At 41.1% G+C, this 17347-nt stretch overlaps 1 protein-coding gene across 5 annotated transcripts in view; it reads left to right on the top strand.

Annotated features, from left to right (window-relative positions):
• The window catches only part of adarb1b (adenosine deaminase RNA specific B1b), a 134205-nt gene that overhangs the window by 84653 nt on the left and 32205 nt on the right, over window positions 1-17347 (top strand). For 2 of the 5 annotated variants that reach the window (XM_032512935.1, XM_032512936.1), the window contains exon 3: window positions 1177-1213. The exons of 2 other annotated variants lie outside the window; for them this stretch is intronic. Coding sequence is in view for 1 of the 3 variants with exons in the window: in XM_032512934.1 (XP_032368825.1) it covers window positions 2377-2476 (100 nt within the window). In the remaining 2 variants the exon portion in view is untranslated. Of the gene's footprint in view, window positions 1-1176; window positions 1214-2197; window positions 2477-17347 lie in introns of those variants that run through there. One more of the 5 variants, XM_032512934.1, reaches the window with a different exon arrangement.

Genomic DNA, 17347 nt, shown 5'->3' with positions numbered 1-17347 from the left:
TACTGTCACTGTTCTAGCTCCATAGAATTCTAGTTGGATGGTCAAATAGTGAATTGTATAAGGCAAGAGAAGTCGCATCGGTTAGCAGGAAAAAATTACTAAGTTGTCTGATGTTCACAGATAGCTTTGACAGCTTGGGTATGCTGCTGTCTGGAACTTTTGTTACCCTTTAGCCCTTACATTTTTCAGGCAACACATTTTATAATAATAAGAGTAATATGTTTATTGTGGTGGGAATCAAAGTTCTGTGTCACGACTGGCTACATAAACTACAGCGTTCTGCACTGCATTTCTTAAGAAGGGCCTTGTGTTTGCCAAATGCAGTGCTTACAGGGAAGCACTGTTGCACTCAGGTTATGTTGCAATGAACAAATTAGAAAAAAATAACAGTTTCCAGCTAATTTAATAGTTCCAGTCACACTCAGTGGAAAAACCTGCATGCCATACCACAACAATGACTGCGATCGGCCACATTTTGGAGCAATTCAGCCAGTGTATGTCAAGGGTTTTATTTTTTATTTTTTCCATTTGCTCATACCTCAACAATGGCTGCGACCGGCCACATTTTGGATAAATTCAGCCAGTATATGTCAAGGGTTTTATTTTTTATTTTTGTATTTTGTTCATACCTCAACAATGGCTGCGACCGGCCACATTTTGGATAATTTCAGCCAGTATATGTCAAGGGTTTTATTTTTTATTTTTTTATTTTGCTCATACCTCAGAAATGGCTGCGACCGGCCACATTTTGGAGCAATTGAGCCAGTGTACGGAATGTCAAGGGTTTTATTTTTTATTTTTGCCATTTGCTCAAGTACAACTTACAGGCAAATTGGAATATTTGTGCAGATTACTCAGTCATCAAAAAAACCCACATATAATTAAAAAAGAAGACACAGCTGATAAAACAAGTCCACATACTCATAAATAACAATAAATACAATAAATACAGAAATGCAAAGTCCAAACTTCTGCCCGTGATCTGGGAACGACAAATTATCCCCAGCAATGGAGCTTGAATCTGTTGGGGGGGGGGGGGTACCTTTACTTGCCCTCTGTATCTACCACTTACTTGGTTTCATCACATCTGTTACAAACTGTTACTGTCACTAATCCAGATACAGCTCAGCCCAGCTGATTACTTACTTGGAACATCTTCTTTTTTCTCTCTTTTAGGGTTTTTCCGATCACCGTCATCACAACAGAGCCAAAGGTGAGTGTTTCTTTTCCTCCCCACTTTTTCCATTTCTGTTATTGCATTTGTTTTTTTCATTTCTGTCTGGCTTGGATTTAGCCTTTTCCTTAATTTGTATACTGTACTGTGAATATTATTCTTGTATTTTATCTTGTATTAAATTTGCTTTTTTTTTTCTTCTTCTTTTTCTTTTTGCTTCTTGGTGTTTTATGTAAAGCGCTTTGAGTTGCCCTGTGCTGAAAAATTCAGTGCTATATCAATAAAATTGCCTTGCCGTTTGTTTATATAGCACAATTGGTTGAAGTGGCTTACTATAGACTTTTTTTTTATACCAGTGTTTATCAGAATCAACATATCTTTTTAAGAATCATAAACACAGCCACAATGATAACTGTCTTAAGCATTAGTGAGTTCCCTGTGGCTTTAAATGTGCCGCTCAGAAGATGTGGTTCCATCATGGATGTAATTACAAAAGGTTACCACTAGAGGTAGGCAGAGTGTTGCTTTCTGAGATGTCTCTCATCCTCACTCTGCAGTGAGGTTACCTGAGTAGAGATGGAATCCAAGTACAAGAAAAGACTATTTATTTTTCTATTTCAGCAGATTTCAATGGTATGTGTGAACAGATGCAAATGTGTGTGTGCTTGCAAGGATATTAGAGTTGCATTCAGTGTACACACACCTGTGTTGTCCCTGGCGAGGTTGCGAGAGGTTGTGTTCGCTTGTCGGAGACGTCGGTTACTTTGAGACGGGATTAGACAGGTGGAGAGTTTGATTTGGCTCCCTGTGTTAATTCACAACCGCATGAAAACACGAGTCTCTCTCCTTTGCTATTCCCCTCCTTCTTTTTCACACTCTACCCTATCGCCTCCCCTCTCTGACTACTGATAGGGCAGACATGGAGTCAACAGAGGATGGAGAGGGAGGGAGGGAGGGAGGGAAATAGAGTTCGGATACAAGGGAAGGACTAAAGTAGAAACAAAGAAACGCTGTAGGTGTGTGGAGTTCTGAATAGCATGAGCTGGACTGCACAAACTGGACAAGAGTGAAGGAGCGGTAGACCAGGTGATCACAGTGAGATCCCAGCAGTCAAAGTTGTGTTTGCTCCAGGTTAGTCTAGTCGCTGTCAGGAAGCTGTTTAGTTGATTTTTTCATAACAGTGGAACAGTGCTCACCAAGCCATGGCCCTTCTTACCAACGGCGTGCAGAATCTGGGCTCCTATTACTGCCTGATCCGACGCAGGCTCAAGAGGAGGCGCAAGAAACGCTCAGAACGCAAAGGTAACCCCTCACGGCAGCTGGTCCCAGAGAGGGAGGGGGATGCTGAGCTGGATTTCTGTAGACTTTGTAATTTTCAGTAACTGGCAAGAGACGAGAGCCGTGCATAGGCTGTGATGAATCCTTTTTTTCAATAGTTTGTGAGGTTTGAAGTTGTTTGCAGCAGCAGACTACTCTGACATCTGTCATGTGTTTTTTTGTTGCGGGGGTAGGGAACCTGTGGGGTATTTTATAAATGGGCTTTATAAATGGACGGTTTATTTTCAGATGCAATTTGAAGTTGTTTTTATGTGCATAGAAAGTCTTGTCAAAATGGCGTTAACTTTTTGTCAGTAATGTGTAGAAGACAATTGTTACAGAGGACGTTAGACTGGACCCGAGTTATCACTGATTAAAAAAAAAAGGTTTATGTGTGGTTTTCCAATAAGCAATCCTTTGTTTGCGTTTTGTCAGAGAAATGTCTTTTAAATGAATTAGATTTCTAATATTATTCCACAAATCAGGATAATAAATTCAAGATATGCTGTCCCCTGCTAAGTGACAATGCAATGCATGTTTAATTCACATATGTGATTCAAGAAACAGACCTATAAATTAAAAATGACGCGTTTCTTATAAGAACATAGACTAAAATAAAAATATAAATCTGTTTTACTCCTATGTTTATAATCTTTTCTGATGTAAACAAACCACAAACACCATCAGAAACAGTCCCTTTTTGTTTGTTTTGTATCAGCATTTTTTATTGATTGAAGATAGAAAACATGAAATAAATATATATATATATATATATATTCACAGATATATATTTTGAATCTTTATAAATATATATATATATATATATATATATATATATATAAATAGAGAGAGAGAGAGAGTGAGTGTGTCTAACATCAGAGAACAGTAACAGTTTGACACCAGTGTTATCATGTATTGAAAACGTCAATCAGTTTTGGAAAGACTAGATTAGAAATGAGTTTTTTGGTGATGGGACTCTTGGATGTATTTCCGTTCTATATTCCATAGACGATGGAAGCTGCTGTTCTTAAAAATAATTTTTTTTAAAAAAGGGACAATATATCTTGCATTTATTTTTCCTGAAAAAAAAAAAAAAACCTAATAAATACTCTGAAGTCCTAGATTGACTCACTCTGTTTTGATGTAACATGTTTGTGTTTGTTTAGGCATCAGAAGTTTGTGTGTATTGAGTAAAGGGGGTCTCTCTCTCTCGGAGTGAGTCAGGTCCATGTCTCTGTGTTGATGTCGGCCGACGGGACGGGAGCCCCACAGAGCCTCTAAGCTTTTCTCTCCTGAGTCTGATTGCTGCTCGGCTCTGGGGGATTAGCCCAACAGCAAAGGTAGTAATTATTTAGGTGGACACAGCTCACTGGCAGTATTAGCCATGTCTCAGCCACTTGCTTTGACACCCACCACCCTCCAACCCATCCCCTCCCCCCGTTCGCCACCCTCCTCGCCGAGTCCATTCATCCACGTAAATCCACCGCTGCTGATGCTGCATTTTTAGCCCCTCAACTTGCACTCGAGACCCGCTCGCTCAGGTACCGAGTACGTCCATCAGCATTACGCCGGTCTGATTCCGGCCTTTTTAACTCTCCCTTATCACCATGGGAATGAGAGTGGCACTTTTTCACCATACTGCCAGAAGTGATGACTAAGCAGGACTTTGGGTCAACGTTGCTCTACCTGATCTCTGAGTCGGCTCTAATGCCCCGCGCTGGAACACCTCCTGATAAGTTGCTTAGTACTTTTGCTTTGGTGGCCGTTGGAGACAGCAGATAATGCAAGCTGTGAGGACAAAGTCACGCACACTCAAAGGTGTTTTAACGTCTCCCTCCAGGCAGCGCTGCGACTGATTTCAAGGCACCTTACCCTAACTCTTAACCCTAACATAACCATTGCCTAATCGACTTCAAGGCCTCTCTGTTACCATTGATTTCAAGGCACCTAAACCCTAACCTTAACCATAGCCTAATCCTAGTGCCTTTCAGGCAGCGCTGCCTAGAAGGAGACGTTGGGGGGGGGGGCTGAAAACACTGATAAACGTCACACACCAACTTAAGACAATTCTCTGTAAAATAATGTGACATCGAGTCAAGACAAATCTCCTTGGTCACAGGTCCCAGTCAGCGCAGCGCCACTGGACTGGGTCGTCCATTAGGTGTGGATTATTGTCTTCCACAAGGACACTTCAACATATCGATACAGGGGGTCGACCACGGTCAGCTGTTTGAGTTTGTGCCATCAACCACTAATCCACACTGCAGCCCTGAACACAACTCCTAATGTTCATGAGCTTCTAAAATACTAGTTTAGCCCCGCTGAGAGAGCTCTGTTTGATTAATTGTTATGGTGATTCAGCGCAGTTGGAAAGTGTGCGTGTGTCTACTGTTGAATGACACATATGAACACATAGAGAACATTGCTCTTAAGCTGCTGTTGCAAATTGCCCCACCTTTTATTCAAACGTACAGTAATTACCTGAATATTTTGACTAAAGTACCTGAATATTTTGACTCAAGTACCTGAATATTTTGATTTAAATACCTGAATATTTGGACTCAAGTACCTGAATAACTTGACTCAAGTGCACGGCTACTTTTACTGATAACTTTGGGTTCAGTCATTCTTTACCCAGTTTAGGAACATTTGCACACTTGCACAGGTTTTTTTTTTTTTTTTTTTTTTAATTAGATCAGGTTAAATGTGGGTTGAGCCGGGTTGGGAATTATGTGATGTCGGACTGATGAGAAGGATGCAAGCATAATATTTCCATGGATTCAAGTGTCATTTTTTATTTTGCCAGTTGCCACAGAGCTAACTGGAGACTGTTAGATGTCAATCAAGCACTATATGTACACACAGACACTGTACTAAGAGGTCTAATTGGGCAAAATCAAAGCATCTTCAGAGAGCGGGGATCTATTTTGCAAGGGTGCCGTCACTGCATCCGGGGCTTAGCACCGCTCCGGACGGTTGTAATAAGTTTAAAGAAATATAAAACAAGCCAGAGCTGTTTGTCCCCTATCCCAGAATAGATAGGTGGTGTAGCAAGACCGTACTCCCGCACTGACCATGTTGCTCAGCTTCACATTGTACATTTCTTATCTATTTGTTTTGCCCACAACCCCAAAATGTTGGCTTTGTTGAACCAGGGAGGCTGTGACCTTTTTGAATCCGATTTATTGTTGACAGAACATGCATGGTACTGTCAATAAAGTTGAGGTTCAAATCCCAGGATGAAGGAGCTGTTTTCTGGGATGTTGCCTGACATGTCGTATTACACAGTGCTGGAAGAAGTATTAAGACCTTTTACTTAGTAGGCAATGGAAGCAATACTACAGTTTGAAACAGTTGTTACAGGTACAGATACTGCATTCAAAAACTTAATTTCCTTTTATAGTTTATTGTTTGCCTTGTCCCAATATTTTTTTCCATCGCTTCTTGAATAATCTTTTTGTTTTTGTATTATTATGTTTAGTGTAAGCTGCAACTTTCAGTTGTATACAGTAGGACCCGTATTTATTGATGGCAAAACCATGATTAAAGTTTACCTTTGCTACATGCATGAATTCTCATAGAGTGCACAGTGACTTTGAAAATGCTGAACTTCAGCATATCTTCAAAGTGATACGTTCTTAAAGGCGTCTCTCATAAATGTGCCAAGCCATGACACTCGTAGACGATGGTTGCCAATGGGCCGTATATGAAATATGGGAAACGGAACAGAGGCCTTTTCTGCCGTGCCAGCAAAATCTCCAAAATGAGCTTTTGTAACTTGCAGAGAGGGGGATCTGCACCACCAGACGCTCACTATCCATCGGAGTGGAAGAGACTTGGCCAACAACGAGACTCTGTTCTCGCATTTTCTCTTCTCAAATCACCTTACATCCTTCCTTTTACACACCACCTTTGCTTTTTTCCTCTTTCCTTTCTCTTTCTTCCAAACCCTCCTGTTCTTTTCCCACTTTTTCTTTCCCGCATAGATTAGTCACTTACTCATACATGCATACATTGGTTGACCTGAAATGATCTTGACATCACCATCAGCATTTGGAATAATCTGTAGCACAGTACTTTTGATTTTGCCGTTTTCCTTCCCTATAGAATAAATTAAGCTAATGCACGTAGGCACAAAAAATTGATTTACAGCCTCTGAAGAAGCTCAGACAGACCGATTAACATTTGACAACAGTAACCATGAAAAAAAAAAAAAAAAAAACATGCTCACATTCATTTACCGAGCAACAAAAAGGCTGTTGATTATGAGCAATGCCTTATTTATTGTCACAACATTTCCGGGCACAGCGGCACTCTGTCATGATAAGAAATGAGTTGTGTCTGCCTGTCTCAATGTAATTAGCATTGATTAGCATGCGGCCAAGGACTGTAGCAGGCTGACAGAGCAAGAATGCACTAACCGCCGAGGTGTGTTTAGCTGGCGGAGACACACTTCATGGCCCTGGAGATGTATGCAGGGGTTTATGTCGGCTCCCTTCATCGCTGCGGAGATAAGCTTCATGTGTATTCATAGTCGCTGTAGATCCAAATGGATATTGAAATGTTTTGCCGTTTGCGCTGGTTATTCCACTGCTTCCATGTGGTACGGGGGAGGAATTTCCTTCAAGTTAATGGAACCGGACATCCAGTGATGAATATTTGATTCTGCCAACCAACTGTGAAACCCTTGCCAACAATACGGAGGCAAAATTAATTTCAAACTTTAGAATATCAGCCCAGAAAGAGCTCCACCACAGTTCATATTGCTTTTTTTGTGATATAGTGTAGCCCTCACTGTTCTTCTGCTGTCTCCAACTGCACGTCTGTCCTCCCCCATCCTCTCCCTTCCCACCTCTTGACATTCGTCTTCTTAGGGTGTATGAACACTTTCTCTCTCCCTCTTCTGTCAGCTGCCACAACCTTTTTTTATCAGGCAGAAGTACCCCACCATGTCATGTCCTCCCCCTGCTGTCCAAGGCAGAAAGTGTGACAACTCCTGGATGACAGTTTCACAGGTGCAGGCACACACCATTCTACATAGATGCATTCATGTGCTAGCGCAGCATTTATTGTCAGTCTTCCCCCGCCCCCATATATATTACACACGGACACATCTGCACAGACATCCCTCTTCGTGCAGAGCGGGCGGGATCCCGGTGCGTCTAACCCGGCCTTGAATGTGACAAACGGTGTCAGCTGTGAGCACCCTGGGCATCCAGGCGAGGAGGACAGGAGGACAGAGGAGATGAGTGTGTGTGTGTGTGTGTGTGTGTGTGTGTGTGTGTGTGTGTGTGTGTGTGTGTGTGTGTGTGTGTGTGTGTGTGTGTGTGTGTGTGTGTGTGTGTGTGTGTGTGTGTGTGTGTGTGGATTGACTGGATTGGTGGAAGGCCGAGGAAAAGAACAGACCAAGAAACCACTTTTAAATTCCAAAAGTAAGCCGATGCACTGAAAAAAGGACCCATGCATGTACACCCAAGAGTTCCCAAGGCTCTTCTCAAACAAAACAACAACATTGTTGAGCCCTTTGTAAAAGAATTCCAAAAACCACGAAGAAATACATAATGTTAAGGGCATTGTCAGAGTTACCTGAATCAGAAAACCTAAATATATATACACAATATGTCTGTTTAGGCTGTTTTTGGCTTCCAAGTGAGCATACAGTAGCTTTTCTTACATTGTTTAATATGTACTGCGCTCTGCCTAGGAATGCTAGTTCAATTAACGTGTGTGCATGCGGTCAGTGGCGGAATGTAACTAAGTACATTTACTCAATCATGTTACTTGAGTACAAAATTGAGGTACTTGTACTTTACTTGAGTCCTTTCATTTCATGCCACTTTCTACTCCTACTCCGCTACATTGCAGAGGGAAATATTGTACTTTTTACTCCACTAAATTCATCTGACAGCTTTAGTTACTAGTTAATTAACAAATTAAGATTTTTCCACACAAAACACATGTCCGTATGTAGTTTATTAAATACTATGTGTAATTACAAATGAACCATCCATGGACAGAACAGTTTTGAACATTTCTAGTTTCTAAAATGTGAGGATTACTCATTGAGTACTTTTACATTTAATACTTTTCTGACGATACTTACATACTTTTACTCAAGTCACACTTTCAATGCAGGACTTTTACTTGTAATAGAGTATTTTTACAGTATTTTTTCATAAGTACAGGATCTGAATACTTCTCCCATCACTGTATGCGATCACACGTGTCTTAAGTATTTGTGTGCACATGCAAGTGTTTGGAAGTTCCCAACCTGCGTGCGCTGTAGGGCGCTTGAACATTGAGCACAGCAGTGGTGGTCCTCTGAGCCGGGCATGCTCACACACCCACACACACCCACACACATTCACACACTTTCAAACACACTCAAACATACTCTCTTTTCCCCACAGGCGCTCAGTGCCTATGCTGTGTCATAAATCAGAGCTGTCAAATAGATTTTACAGCTCCTAGTGAAAAGATGAGAGGCAGCCACCCAACAACCTTGAAAAGATGGAAGAAAGCAAAAGTAGAGGACTTTTATTATTATTAAATCTGATAACTGGACCTAAGGCATCTATAAAGAATGAGGGGACAGTTTTTCACTTTCTTGGTGGGGTGTGTGGGACGTGGACCTGCACTGACCATGGCACAATTTGCACTGACCTGACAATCAAATAATTCTAATCTTACTACAGTATTGTTCTCGGGCTAAATGCAAAAGTGAGGCTGGCGTCATTAGTTGGGAATAAGCAGGACATCTACATGAAGGAGGAAGAAGCAGTTGTGTGCTGAGCATAGACATTTTAGGCTTCCTTATTTTGCCTTTCTTTAGATTCAACAGCCATGCTGAAGTGTTTCTCTGTCCGTATTGTCTTCATCATGAGTCAGACCGTTATGTTGTACAAATGCAATGTAGCTTTGTTGCTGTGAGTTATGTATGCATACGAGAAAGTTGAGCCAGAATAAGTATAATTCTTTTGTGCTTAGGTGTTTAGAACAGATTGGTGTAGGTGCCAGTCTTTCTTTATGTCCCTTGGGATTCTTAGACAAGGTAGACTCAGTCCTTACTTCCAGATGTCTTCAAATGCCGCGCGTCCTTTACATGACATAACGTGGATCCAGTCAGCGGCCCAGGCTTTGTGTTGCCAGCCTCACAACTTGATAAGCCACACGTTGATTTTATTCCCTACTTATACGCAAATTGGTGAGATATATATAAATATTTTTTTCAAATCACTGTAACTTTTCAGTGAAATTTACATTATATACTACAGTGGCAGGTAGGGGCGTAAAGATTAACCGATTCATATGAACAAAACTAATGCAAGAGACAGAGATACAGCTACATCGATACACAACCCCAGATGGAACACAAACTGAAATTTGGAATAAAAATCGATCGAAGGCTGACAGAAATGGATCGCAGTTCTCTCTCTGCACTCCTATGCCTCTAGCCTGTGTGTGTGTGTGTGTGTGTGTGTGTGTGTGTGTGTGTGTGTGTGTGTGTGTGTGTGTGTGTGTGTGTGGTCGTGTGTGTGTTGTGTGTGTGTGTGTGTGGTGTGTGTGTGTGTGTGTGTGTGTGTGTGTGGTGTGTGTGCGCTTCCCCAATCACATACTTACATATGGAGGTGTATGTTGCTATATGGTTATTAATTCACTAACAAGACACTAGATAGAATTTAGAACTTGTGTGCCTCATCAATGACCTGAAATAGTTGTGGCCATTAGTTTTAGCTAAGGGTCAGTGTTTCATGGGCCATTTATTGAAAGGGCATTGCAGGAAAGGGCATTTTAGGGCATTGAAAGCCAAAATGTTAGGCATATTTGTCTATTCCATGGATGATGATCTAAAAAGCAAGGGGGATTCATGTAGAGTGTTTGTTCTAGCTTCAATCTTAGATGATACACCATACCTTCAAATCTTGCTTCATGTACCCGTGTTTTTTAGTTTTTTTTTGTCTCCGATGCCGTCCTCCAGCTAAAGTCACTGATTGGATGTCAGTGTCAAAATGGATTCCCCTATATATGCAGAGTGGAGAGAAGCATGTGCGTCCAGCAGTAGGGTTCAGACGGAAAATCCCTTCTGGCAGCGTAATTCACTGGTCATTAGAAGGGCCAAATTGAATAATGGACTGAATGTGTGTGTGTGTTGTGTGTGTGTGTGTGTGTGTGTGTGTGTGTGTGTGTGTGTGTGTGTGTGTGTGTGAGAGAGTGAGAGAGAGACAGGCAGGGCCATGTTGGGTAGCCCTACTCCATGGCACCCTTACCATGGCCCATCAGTTTCAATCAGGCAGCACGACAGGCACTCCCCTCGCTGCCACGACCCCTCTCTATTAGCCAGGTGGCACCCACACGTGTACTCTATTACGGTGCATTACCTGGTCAATGCCTGGAGACATCACCTGAGGAAGCACCAGAGAGGGAGAGCGAGATGGGGAAGGTTCTGACTTCACAGAAAACCCCTGATCCCATTTCTATTAAGATTCTTCCTCTCTGTCGCCTTCTCGAGGTAATCACTGGACTGCCAAAGCTTTATTGGGGAAAGTAATGGGATTGTGGGATGACGATAGTAGCACTCACTTACCTTACCGCATACATGGACAGTTAACAATGATCCCCGTATTCTCACTCTCAACTAGGAAAGGCCTTTTTTCACTAGACGCAGCCGAGCTGGCGCGCACAAATGGGACACCATGAGAGCGCACTAACTGTTTCTAATTGTGCGTGGTGGTTGCGACACTAGTTGCAGTCTACAGAGGTGGTGTTAATGAGGAAAGGCTACCGACTTTGCTATTTCTACGGACTAGAAAAAGAGGAAAAAAGTGACCAACGGCAGAACTGATGATTGATGACCTACTGCGTCAGATCAAGCCTATCATTCACCATAAAAGAACTCTTCTTAACCCCGTAAGTTTACAAGAGAGACTTGCAGTCACTCTGAGAGTTCTGGCATCCGGTTACCCTCAGGCTTGTTCAGGCCTTCTGTTTCCGCTGAAAAAAATGGAAAGATAAGCCAAAGGAGTAAATCAAGAAGGATGTAGCAATGTCAGGAAAACTGAAAGCCTGTCTGCTGATTTGTCGTTTGCCAATGAAAGCAAGAAGTCCTCACTATACAGACTCATCAGACGAGCTCACACAGGGAAAAGAAGATTTTTAAAAGAGTCTAAAATTCCTATCCCCCAGTAATGGAACTATTCACATTAATAACAAATAGGGCTGCAGCGTTCCTGCTAACAGTGACAACACATGGCTTAATACTACATTCTTGTGAGTAAGGTAGACCTAATATGGCTTGAAATGTGTTTTTTTTGCTTTTTTCAAATAAAAAGGAAGAATCAGACAGGACTGGAATGGATTGGAGTGGTAGCACAGCCTGGTGGGCCTATCAGTCTGTGTTAGGGCTGCTGAGAGGGCTGTCTCATAGGCAGGCTCTCTTGCACCGGCCATTTCCCATGTCCATTTGTCTCTGTCCAGTTCCTTTCCCTTTCCTTGCCCCCTCTTTTTCCTTTTCATCTCCTCCTCCCCCTCATCTTCGATTCCTCATTTTGGACTCTTAGTCTTGTTCGATCTGTTTCTCCTCTCTTTACTCCGACCACAACTATTCCTCCTGGTAAACAACTTGTTTTTCCCTTTGGCAATGGAAAGTAGTCATTGACTAATTTATGAAAGACACTTTGTACCAGCTTTGTTTGTATGTCGGTGTTTGATCATCCCCAATTTTGTTGAATACTCAACTCATATTGGCTAATCAACAATTTCCGCAATTTGTTATTTCTGAGGGAGAGATCCTGTACAGCTGTAACTAGGTTTAATGGATGCATCCTATTGCCTAGCTATATGGAAAGTACTCCAGTATTTAGTGTTGCGCTCCTATAACATTATCGGTCTTACAATAGACAGTTTAAAAGAACAGGATAAAAATCTTTGCATCTTTCCATGCATTGTTCTTCTTTGTCAAAACCTCACACTCAACCTCAACAGTTTGGGTTGGAAATTCAAGTGTGTAATGCTAGTAGCAGCTAACGTAGCCTCAATCAGAGATCTACTGAAGTCTGGTAAATTCACTTCTTTCTGACCTTACACTCCAGATTTCTTTCATTTTTTAGACTTGTATTATCTGAAGTGACATCACTTGAGGAAATAGGTCAGAGATTATGCAGCTCTCTCTGAAGCCACAAAGGCTTTATACAACTTTTTCTTCACATAGTAAAGTAGTAGTAAATACGTAAGTAGTACTTCCCAAGATCTACAAACATACTTACTTTGTGTAAACCGGTGGAGTTCTGCTCTAATCCTGCCTATAGAGCTCTAGTTGGTCAATTGTTTGTAGAGCCCAGCCAATATTTGGTTATTTAAAAATCCGATATTCCAAAATATTGGCCAATATATATATTTTTTAAATCCAGAAACGCGTAACATTATTTATTTGTAGTTATCGATGAGTTCTCACTAAAATAATAAGATAACAATTTGTTTTATTGTCACAACAGAACAGAGGATCGTCAAAATATATTAAAGTTCTGATAAAAGAAATAAAACACTTAAGATATGAAACTTAAAGTCCTTTGAACAAAAACACATTAACATTAACTCTGGTGGACAAACTATGCAACGCCAAACTATATAACATAGTTGACCGTCCGTTTTAATTTTATTTTTAAACAATCATTTATCAGAATCATTTATTTGTCATTCTAAAGGAAAAAATGTTTTATGTATTTATTTATTTTATCAACCATTACAAATGCCGATACCGATAGTTTGGGAAATGCCTAATATCGACCGATAACATCGGCCCGCTGATATATCGGTCGGGCTCTAATTGTTTGTCAGGCAGATTCAGAAGTCTGAAACCAGGTTACCATTTACTACCACATAATCATCCACTAAAAAAGGCCAATGTATTATTAAAAAATCTGAAAGCTAATAATCAGTTCAATGGATGTTTTGTTTTGTATTTTGTCTTGTTTTTGTTCACTTTTTTCACACTTTTTTGAACACCTTGGGCCAGATGAGCAATGCGTATGTAACACATGAACTCTTCGGTCAATACACAAATACATCAACAATGAACTCAGCTCAGTAAATCCATATCTTCACACAACCAAGAATACAGAGTATGTCCTCTCATTATTAAACCAGTTTGATTAAATACCAGTTGCTACCTCTAATGGACAAATATGACCCTTACATCAGGCCTCAGTCAAAACCTCAGTCAAAACAAAAATGGCAAAATAATTCAAATTGTTTTTCCACTTGGATTTAAATACCATAATAGGTTTAGAAAAATATGATATTTACTCAGCTAACTTTCAAATATGTTCCAGCGATAGTCTTATGCCAGACAACAACACAGTTATCTAATCTTTCTGACATTGACTTTACTATGTGTCAAACCCACACCCATTGCAACTGCACATTAAACCAGACCATATAAAGCCACTACAGGCAGATGTTTCCTTGGAGGTGGAATTGGTTGGTCCTTACCTCATTTTCCACCTCAGACACAGTCGGCTGTACTGGGTTTCTCATTTTGAATAGAGTGGATGATGAAAAGAATATCTGAAAGATGTGCATGGGATTGGTGGGTTGGGAAGCAGTTAAAGTGCTCTTTCCAAAAATGTATACTGTGTGTGTGTGTGTGTGTGTGTGTGTGTGTGTGTGTGTGTGTGTGTGTGTGTGTGTGTGTGTGAGACAGAGAGAAAGTCCGTCCGTCCATCAAAAAGGGTTTATTCACACGGTTATGTGTGTTTGTGCCACTGAGGTCGGCCGTCTGCGATGTGTCGCGCCCAGAGGCTGAATGGTCGCTCGTTCTGGCCTTGATGGACACAGGAAGTGAGGGCAGCCATTTAGCTGCAGCCTCCTCTCCGGCCCACCAGCCCTGCTTTCCACCCTCCAACCCCCCTCCAACCCCTTGGCTCTGGCTCCACTGGTGCTGGGGGAATCACTCACTGATGATTTATGACCACACCTGAAGCCAGACATAGAAGTGTGTGTGTGTGTGTGTGTGTGTGTGTGTGTGTGTGTGTGTGTGTGTGTGTGTGTGTGTGTGTGTGTGTGTGTGTGTGTGTGTGTGTGTGTGTGTGTGTGTGTGTTGTGGGGAAGGAGAAAAAAAGACAAGTAACAAAGACTGCTGTATGTATGTGTGTGTTAGAGTGAGATATATAAGGTGTGTGTGTGTGTGTGTGTGTGTGTGTGTGTGTTTAAAGAAAATGCATCAGGGGGTTTTCAACTTCAAGCAGAATGATAATATTTCATTTCAAGCTTTTTATGCACACATAGCAGGGAGTAGGGTATAGTATGTTGCCAACAAAAGTGTAAGTGTGTGTTCCTACCATTATTTTTTGCCTGGCCTTTAAGACTTGGCCTCTCGCTCTCTCTCTGCTCTCACTCTTCCGTGAACCTTGACTCTGCCAGCCGTCTGAAATGCAATCTCCTATAAAACCCATCAAATAAAAAATTCATATTGATACTCTCTGCCTCTGCTTTCTCCACCTTTTCCCTTCTCTCACCACCAGCGGTCCATGATGATAAATGACCCACTGTCAGATATTAAAGTCTGGAACACACCTCCTCCACACCTCTACATCTGTGCAATTCTTTTTTCTCAGTTTTGACAAATTTCTTTTTTATTTCATTTCTTTTAATAATATAGTCTAATAAAAGTTCAACTTTTCAGCCTTTATGTTAAACATCCATTCTGTGATTCTCAATCAGACTTTAAATCGTAGTATTTGGATCATCAAGTAATCCTCATTATTATTATTTTTGGAGCAAAACATTCTCTGATTCCAGCTTCTCAAATGTGCAGATTTGCTGTTTTCTGTGTCTTATATGATAGTGAGATACAGAACTTTGGGTTTTAGATTGTTAGTCAGACAAACTATAAATATTATGATGGCAGTTATCACTATTTTTTAATGTTTTATGCAGCATTTCAGGCAGATTAATATAGAAAATGATTAGAAGATTAGCTGTCAGTCAAACTCATTGTTAGTTGCAGCCCTTCCAATTAATTGCAAGTGAAATACAAGTTGTGTTGGGGTTTTGTATTTTCATTTTAGGACACTTTCTGCAAGATAAATCACGCACTCCGAGCAGTGCACTACTGAATTAGCTGTGCCGTAGGGGCTCAAGGGGTAGTCAGTTTGTGAGGGCAGTGCCCATTTTTTCCATCTTAACTCCCAGCTGAGCCTCTGTGCTGGTCCATTACCCAGCGAGTCCCAGCGTTCTACTACAAACTTCAGTACCACCCCAGAGCGCCAGCCAGCAGACCAAGCGGTCAGTTAAGCAGACTGTTGCCTGAGCAAGTCATCTGCAGCAAATGACCAAGGACTTGATGCTGTGGATGTGATAATGACTGGCACGTTGCATCTTTAAGTAGCCTGGATGCCAGCCAAAGTTAGCCCCACCCACAACATTTGAGGTTGGGAAGTTTGGTCTGGACTTGATCCGTTGAGGGGCAACTATGCTCGAACCAGAGTTGTTCGGACCAATCAAATTGTCAGGGCGGGCTTTAAGCGATGATGGACAGATGATCAACAGTAACATAATCAACCACGTCACCAAAGAGCGCTTGGGTTGAATTTGTTTACAACAAATGTGGATGCTGCTGGAGATCTGAGATGTGGAGATTCTGCCATCGCGTCTGTTATAGAATATATCAATTGGAAATATGTTTTTCAAATTACATTACATACGCCGTTGCTCTGATTGGTTGTAGGTCTGTCCGTTGCTCTGATTGGTTGTAGGTCTATCCGCTGCTCTGATTGGTTGTAAGTCTATTTGTTGCTCTGATTGGTTGTAGGTCTATCCAATGCTATGATTGGTTGTAGGTCTATCCATTGCTCTGATTGGTTGTAGGTCTATTCATTGCTCTGATTGGTTGTAGGTCTATCCGTTGCTCTGATTGGTTGTAGGTCTATCCATTGCTCTGATTGGTTGTAGGTCTATCCATTGCTCTGATTGGTTGTAGGTCTATTTGTTGCTCTGATTGGTTGTAGGTCTATTCATTGCTCTGATTGGTTGTAGGTCTATCCATTGCTCTGATTGGTTGTAGGTCTATTCATTGCTCTGATTGGTTGTAGGTCTATTCGTTGCTCTGATTGGTTGTAGGTCTAACCAATTGAGTGCAGAGGCCTTTTCTTTCCTGGTCGGTTGAAACACGCCCCATAATCACAGCCCAATGGAGCAGCATCAGACTCATATTCTGACTAGAATCTGAGTAAGACGACATCAGGCTAGTCTCTAAGTGGAGCATTTTCACTTTTTTAATATCAGTACAGCTTTTGCATAAGCTTAGTTTTTATTCTAAGAGTTCTAACATAAAGCAGTACATTCCAAAAAATTAAAAATATATGTTTAGTAAATTTGAGTTTAAATAGGCTTTGATACACATATCAAAAACTAGTTTGTTATAAAGCATTTATTACCTGTCTATAGTGTGTATGAAAGCTAAGTAGGTACTAATAGTACTATTGGGATAAATGTCAAAATAGGCATTGATAGTTAGTGGCGCAAATGCTACGTCATCCCCCTCTCTCGCTTCACACATTCCTTGTCTTTCTAATTAAATAAATGAATTGGATAAAATAAATTCCAAAAGAAAAGGTTGAGGTCCCTTGCTCTGTTCAGGGACACTTTGCAGTTAAGGGATTGCAAATTTGCAGAGAAGGAACAATACAGTTGGAGACAAATTAAATAAGAAAATTTGTGAAATGACTGAGCATTTTGAAAAGGCATTTCCTTTCCTAGTAGTGTTGATTCAAAGTTTGGTTTGAAAATGTTGTATTATTAAACCTCATGTTGTCACTGGGTCAAATTGACCCGTTTTCCTATATCAGTGTTCTTTTTAAC

The sequence above is a fragment of the Etheostoma spectabile genome, chromosome 4 (genome assembly GCF_008692095.1).
Source record: "Etheostoma spectabile isolate EspeVRDwgs_2016 chromosome 4, UIUC_Espe_1.0, whole genome shotgun sequence".
Taxonomy (NCBI): Eukaryota; Metazoa; Chordata; class Actinopteri; order Perciformes; family Percidae; genus Etheostoma; species Etheostoma spectabile.
Note: the sequence above shows the minus strand (reverse complement) of the source record. Positions and strands in the feature narration are given on the sequence as shown.